Below are 7,624 nucleotides of genomic sequence, written 5' to 3' on the forward strand. Positions count from 1 at the left end.
TTGAATGCATCTGCACAGCATGGGTGTGCAACGCAACGCCATCCAGGCAGCCTTTGTCCAGTCCATGGAAACTGACACAGGCCTTACTGTCAGCCCTCTTTCTAGCTGCCTCTGATGGGTCTTAAAGCCTAAATTGTTCTCTGACCTCTGACCAGATCTATCAGCCACAGAAAAACAGCCCCTTCCTTCCTGCTGGCCCACAGAGATGTGTCCACCACAGCCTGCGTCTCACAGATAGTCTTAGACACCTGGCCACAGCCCAAATTCCCCGACTTTAAAGGATCTTTTCACACCAAAGATGCAATTCCTGGGGCCAAAGCTCAAATCTAGACCATAGGGTTCCTAGTTTTTCAAAAAGATCTATTGTCAAATTACAGAACACTCCAAAGAGAAGTGACAGATGACTGTATTAAGGCAATGGGTGTTCGCAGACAATATCGTTCAGGCAGATTTGACCCCCATCTCCTTCAGAAGGGTTTAGGTAGACCCTAGTTCACTTCCAGGCTCAGTTAGGGACACCATAAAAAAACAAATGACCAGCCACCCTATCATCATTAATTTGGTGCTATTCTAGATCAATAGAACTTAATTGGCAATAAATTTGAGTTTATTCAATCCTTGAGGCCCCAGGATTGAAAAGTAAACTAATGAATTTGGCTATGAACTTTAATCCCAATTTTGCCATTAGATACCTTGCTGACTCCCAAGCAAGACTTTCTATCTTAATTTTTCTCATATATGAAATCAGGAGAAAAGAGATCTGTACAAGTGCATAAAAAACGAGAGGAAGAGGAAAAAAAGAACATTGAGATGCTCGCTGGCAAGGTCACTTAATTTTTCTACCCTGCAATGTGCTCTATTATAAACCTAACAGGGAGAAAGGGAGAACAATGCTTTCATTTGCATAACTACAGGGCATCTCAGGGCTCATTTTTCTAAATCAGTTTGGCTCCAGGCACTAGGTAAATGGCACAGCCGAGCACGTCGCAGAAATACTAAAACAATAACCAGTTACCAGTGGAGACAGAGGAAACAGAAAGATTCAGATCTCGAGTCAAGTAGGAGCAGCTGGCAACCTGTCTCAGTGACCAAGTGTTGCTTAGAGAAGGCACTCTGCACTAAGCCAGTCCCTCTGTACCATGTCACAACTGAGAAACCAGCCCTCTGAGCTCCAGCTAGCATCCTGACTGTTAAAATACGGACCCAGACTGTCCTGCTGGTACCTCAGGAGTGGCTGTGAGGCCCGTCAAGGTTAAACATGAGAGGAAAATACATCTCAGGACTCCAGAATCACTAAGCCAAAAGGAAAAGTCGAGCTGGGAACTGCATGAGGCAAAGCTGCCTCTCATTTTATTTCTAAATAAGATAGCTGCAAAGATAAAACCTACATACCTCCCTCACAGTTGGTCCACAAGGAACTTCCCTGTTGGGCCCCCAGATCTGTACCGTAAAACAGTTCTGTTGAACTTCACCCTGCCGATGTAAATTGACAGCTGATCTTCTCAGGTGCGGGACAAAGGACGGAACTCAACGTCATCCCTTTGCTCACCTGAGACGAATGCATACCTGATTGCTTCACGTGCCCTGTGTTTGTTATCTTCTATAAAAATGCAGATTCAGTGAGCCAGACTAAGACACAAGTGACTTTTCTTGTACCCTAAACACACATGTAAATTGTGTATTCGGTTGATCAAAGACCCAAAAGAATGCAATTGTTTGTCTCTTATCTATCTACACCTTTAAAAAATTTCTTCCTCTTCCCCCAATATCCACTCCTTCCCCTTTAAATATTAAGGCCCTCAAAATCATCTTTGAGGAAAGGAATAGACCTGCCTCCCAGGCGTGCATCCTTAACCTCCGCAAAATAAACTTTCTAAATTGTTAACACCTGTCTCAGACACTTTTGGTTTACAGCGGGTTTGGGAAAATGGGAGTGTGAAGCCAGGTGAGAAATTATTATCACATCTCTTTGTTAACAGAAAAAAACTCTGTAAAATACTTAAAGAGGTTTATTCTGAGCCAGTATAAGTGACCATGGGCCAGGGAACAGTCTCATGAGGTCCTGAGAAAGCTTGCCCTACGTAGTCCAGTTAGTTTGGTTTTACACATTTTGGAGAGACAGGAGTTACAAGCAAAGACATAAATCAATACACAGAAGGTATACATTAGTTCAGCCTAAACAGGTGGGATATCTTGAAGGGGCTTGGAGGGTAGGGGTGCTTAGAGGTCTTAGGTAGATTCAAAGATATTTTTATTGGCAGTTGATTGAAAGAGTCAAGTTTTGCCTAAAGACTTGAAGTCGGTAGAAAGAAATGCTTAAGACAAAGGACAGTTGTGGAGGCCAAGGTTCTTGTTATGTAGATGAAGCCTCCAGGTAGAAGCCTTTAGAGAAAATAGATGGTAAATGTCTCTTTTCAGACCTTAAAATTGCCAGACTCTCATTTAATCTCTCCTAGATCTTGGAAAGGCCTAGAAAGGGAAGGCTTGATTGCATTGATGGAAATGCTGTACAGATGTAAATATCTCCCACAAGAGGTGGTTTTGCAGGGCCATTTCAAAATCCGTCAAAGAAATATACTTCAGGGTAAAATATTTTTATTTTCTTCAGCGTTTGCTATCTGTTATGTGATGCTATACCAGAGGCAGGAATTTGCTACCTTATTGCTACAAAGAGTCTGTTTTGTCAGTCTTATGATCTCTAGTTCAATGTTAATGCCGATCTGCTGTGCCTAAACTCCAACAGCAAGGGGGGTATAACAAAGCATGTCTGAACTCCATCCCATCACAGCTGGGAATTCAGTTTTCAGGTTTCTCTGGGGTCCTCTTGATGAAGAGGGGGCTTGTTCAGTCAGTTGGGGAGGCTTAGCATTTTACTTTTTGTTTACACGTCAATAGGAAACATCAAGCCAGTAAAAATATTAGGAATCTTCTACAGGGTCACTAAGCACTCTGCTAGCTCCATACACCACACTGCAGCTCGTCCTTGAGCAGCAGAAGAACTTAATTGTCAGTCATTTTGGTTCTGGCGTCCAGCTGTCCGGTTTCCTCATCCCAGCTCGGCTGTGGATGAGCTTTGTGAGCTGACACAGCTAATTCCCTGTCTGTACCTCTGCATCCTCCTCTATAAGCTGTGGGTGATCATGGTGAGGTCACTTCACAGGTTGTAGTGACGGTTAACTGTTGCATGTTAATAGACCCAAAGGCCTTAGAACTGTTTCATAATAAAACACCCAGTACCTAGGAACCAATTTTTGTTTGGCTGTTTTGAAACTTTACCAAGAAACATTTCAGGCATTCTAAAACGTTTGAAGAGTAATGTAACAACATGACACTCCCTAGTGTAAGAAAGAAAACTTGTCCATCACAGTCAGAGCCCCCATCTACCTTTACCAATCACAGTCCCGCCTTCCCACCTAGAAGGCAACCATGCTCCTGAATTTGATAGCTGTCACCCTATGCTTTCCTTTATACTCTTACTCCATCTGAATGAAACTCTAAACAATGAGAAAGCACTGGAAGTATCTTCCAGCCAGGACCAATATGCATGTCTTTCAGAAGGATTTAGATATAGCTACTAGCCTAGCACAAAGTATTGTTTTGCAAGCACACCCTCATTTGTCACCTTGCTTTCTGTGTCTTTTCACCTCCCAGAGCAGGGAAAGTGCTAATATTTCTAGATGGACCAATTAATGATCTAAGACATTAGTCAGGGTCCTGCTAACCAGTCTGTGCCTGTCAGGGACTCTGGAGCCACTCTCTGCTGACCCTGCCTCCTCCCCCTCCCTTCCAGACGGAGATGCGGCTGCAGGACCAGCAGCTGGCCAGACAGCTCATGCGCCTGCGCGGCGACATCAACAAGCTGAAAATCGAGCACACCTGCCGCCTTCACAGGCGGATGCTCAACGACGCCACCTATGAGCTGGAGGAGCGGGACGAGCTGGCAGACCTCTTCTGCGACTCCCCTCTTGCCTCCTCCTTCAGCCTCTCCACGCCACTCAAGCTTATTGGCGTGACCAAGATGAACATCAACTCTCGGAGGTTCTCTCTCTGCTGAGGAGCCCTCAGACTGGGTGGAGGGGCTGGAGCAGACGACTTGGGCTGGAGGGATGTTAGAGGAAGCTGAGGCCAAGTTACTCCAGTGGGTCTCCCAGAGGCAGGGGTCCCTGGGACTGGTGACTCAAGGGCCCCAGGACCTATTCAGTGGTGCTCTCCCAGGGGCCCTGGGTGTGGATGCCAGTGTCTCTGTGACTGGCCCTTGCTTAATACCCAAAGAGCACTGCAGAAGGGCTGTTCCAACCAGATGTTAAATGAGACCTGGGTTCCCACCATAATCCATCCCCCTCCACAGTCACGTTCCTGTTTCCTGGAATCACTGGTGCTATGAACTGGGATTCCCAAAGGGAGGCCCCCCAACAAAGCTGTCATTCTTGCAGAATGCTGTCTCCCAAGGGCCTTGGGGAAATTAGGTATGTCAGATGTGCCTGTCTCACGTGCTGTTGCTGTCCTCCAAGTATTGTCTCAAATTCACCCTAAATACATGACTCAGCAACACTGACAGGGACCTACTAGGAAGGGAAAATCAAAAGGCATGACAAATGGGCACTTGGGGATGCAGCCCCAATGGCTGGCAGCCAGTGTCTCTGGTGAGCCTGACACTACGAGGCTGTGTAAATTGTAAATTCTGGCGTGTGCTGGGACATGTGATGGGGGCACTAGCGTAGCTTGGGTGCAACAAGCACAGATGTCCCCATTGTCTCCCCTGACCACATGCATCTCCAAAGAGCCTCTTCACTGCCACTCACACCCCAGGGCGACAGCCTGGGAGACCACTGGTGACTGAACCAGGCAGGTCCTGAAAGCGTTTTCCATAACTGAATTCTCCTGGAGGGGCGTGACTGGGGCCTCCTGGTGGATTCTGCTGGTGTCACCTTACTGCCCTCTCCAGAAAGACAATCGAGGGAGCCCAGAGGCCCATCCTGAGCCTCCTCTGAGATTTTGTGCCTGACCTAAACAACTAGTTTTAATTGAATAAGACTGTTACTGATGTGTTGTTCACTTGTTAATAACTGATATTTGTTCAAATGGGGAAGCCACTTGTGTAGGTCAACTACAGTGCATAGGATTTCATTTTAAGAGTTTCTCCCTCACAACAGGCTTGAGGATCAGCAAGTTAAGACCCCAGCAGGTTAGGAAGGTCAACCTGGGGTCATACCACATGGCATGGGTTCCTCAGCCAGACTGGTAGAATCCCAAGATCAGAAGTGTTTCTGACCTTTGATGTCATCTAGTCGAGTCCTCTCATTAGTAAAGGAGCAAAGTGAAACCTGGGAGAGGAGAAGGACTTCCCTCAGGTTGCACAGCTGTTTAGGCTGTAGAAGATTGATGTGCGAAACCATTGTTGATAATGCCTAGTAGATCACATGTCGATGAACTTGAACCCCAAAGATGGTCGTGATGCTTCGCCAAACCCGCACACTGCCAATCCCTCTACTCTCCACCTCAGCCCCCACCCACATCTCCTAGAGTATTGCAGTTCAGAGCATTTGGGTCAGTGTGGAGCAAGGGACGGACAGTGGCCGCACAGGGCATGTGTCAGTAATCACTGTCCCATGGTCTATACACGGCATCTGGCTGCTCTGTCTACTGTGACTTCTTCCTGTGTAATCTCAGTGGGGCCCGTGTCCACTCACACATCGTGACCCACATAGGGGAGAGGTTGCTTTTCTTTTGTGGGCTGAGAGTAGGACAATGCAAATGAATGATCTCCAGTAGACAGAAAAGAACTTGGTCTCTTTTTTATAATTTCAAAGAGCCAGAAGTTCTATGCTTCCTTCAAACTAGGTGGAACAACGCAGCCGAGATCTACTGTCTGCCATGCTCTGTGCAATGAAGTCTGCAGGCCTGAGGACCATGCACTGCGCTCATTCCTCAGAGCTCTGCACAAACACTGCCAAGTCCTGAAGAGGCACTCCTTTCCTGCCAACCTCCTTCCAGATGAGCCCTTGAGGTCTCGGGCTGACCTACACACACATACACACACTCTCACACGACAGAGAACATGCCATAAACATCCTTGAACCCATGCAGAAAAGCCCATCCCATATTCTGAAACAATGCCAAATTAGGTTTTTCTTTTTGGAAGTCAGTCATTACGGTAACCGAAACCATTGGGTTCAATGAAAACAGAAAGATTTAGTTGAATATAGTCAATCCAATTAAGTTGGATGCAACTGAGTGATTTAGTTGCTCAGGTAACCCAGTGCTTGCTTTCTTCATTCTCTCGGAGGAAACTAAGATCAAGACACATGTTTGTGGATAGGTTAAATGTCTGAGCTATTTTGCTCAGTTTATCCTAAGAACTTTATTATGGGATGAGGAGGTGACCCAAGATGAGAAGTGGAGGGGGACAGCGATGTTTTCTAAACATTGTCCAGTGTTGACTGGCTTCCTTACTTTCCACAGCGAACACAACTAACCACATTAATTCAGTGTTGTGAAGTCCTTGCTCTCTGTGGGTCTCTGAGTCAGCAGCAATATTGGCCTAACCTCCGTCCCACCCTCCTGGCTCACCACAAGTGTACAGTGCTGTTTGTTTGCAGTTGTACTCATTATCCATCCATCTCTCTGCCATCCCCAAGCATCCCTGAGTGTAAAACGCAAAGTCTCCACCAACGCTGCCGTGCGTGGTCGTGTCTGATGCCTTCAGGGTCTCAGTAGCCATCACAGAGGCCTGGAGGGCTTGGGCAGGCTTGACGATGCCTGACCGAGTTCAAGACCCACACCCTGTAGCAATACCAAGTGCTATTACATAATCAATGGATGATTTATACTTTTATTTTTTATGATTATTTGTTTCTATATTGCTGTTAGAAAAAGTGAAATAAAAATACTTCAAAAAGATATCCATATAAAAATAAAAGGAGAAAACAATGCTTGTCCTTTTAGCTTGTCCCTGTTCACACACTGGATGGATGGATGGATGGACGGACGGACGGACGGACAGATGGGTGGATGAACAACAGAAGGAAGGAAAGAAGGAAGATTTTTGCAACCAGATGGAGGCATGGGAGGGAGGGAAAGATTCACCCAAATCACTCTTCTTCCTTTCTTGTATCTTCCCCTTGAGGAAGCTGTGTGGTGGTTGTTACTATCGGGAGTTCCACAGGTAAGCTGAGGTAGAATTTAAAATGCAGTCTTTATTCCTGAGTTTGATTGAAGCCAGAGCCAAAGTAAACCCACTCTCCTCCAGTGGCCTTTTCCAAAGGTGATCATATTATGCTCTGAGATCTTATGCCTGAAATTTTTTCAGCCACTTAAAGCACCTCTTAAACCTCAAAATCGAGCATGCATGAAAATCACCTGGGCTGCTGTTACAAATGCATATTCCCAGAAGTACTGGGTTCCAGCCCCAGAGATTCTGACTGTGTCGCTCCAGGCTTCACAGACGCCCCAGGTGATGGACAACAGGTGGTCCAAAGACACTTTGAGAAACCTCTGGATGACAAAGCAGGCGAGGGAAGGCACTGTTTTTCATTGATCCCATCTCTGTGTTCTCAGCAAAGGCCTATGTCAGAGGGTCAAAGCTGGTGTCACTAATCCCGTTTTGTGGAAGGAACAACTGAAC

General features: G+C 46.2%; 1 protein-coding gene across 3 annotated transcripts in view; it reads left to right on the plus strand.

Annotated features, from left to right (window-relative positions):
• The window catches only part of FAM167A (family with sequence similarity 167 member A), a 48,458-nt gene extending 41,542 nt beyond the window's left edge, over window positions 1–6,916 (plus strand). For 2 of the 3 annotated variants that reach the window (XM_058443197.1, XM_058443198.1), the window contains 2 exons: window positions 3,791–4,038; window positions 5,842–6,911. In XM_058443197.1, coding sequence (XP_058299180.1) covers window positions 3,791–4,038; window positions 5,842–5,890 — 297 coding nt within the window. In that variant the 3' untranslated portion in view covers window positions 5,891–6,911. Of the gene's footprint in view, window positions 1–3,790 lie in introns of all 3 variants that reach the window. The other variant, XM_032162467.2, reaches the window with a different exon arrangement.
• Window positions 6,917–7,624: the final 708 nt, after the last annotated feature.

This window comes from Hylobates moloch, unplaced genomic scaffold, assembly GCF_009828535.3.
Source record: "Hylobates moloch isolate HMO894 unplaced genomic scaffold, HMol_V3 SCAFFOLD_8, whole genome shotgun sequence".
Taxonomy (NCBI): Eukaryota; Metazoa; Chordata; class Mammalia; order Primates; family Hylobatidae; genus Hylobates; species Hylobates moloch.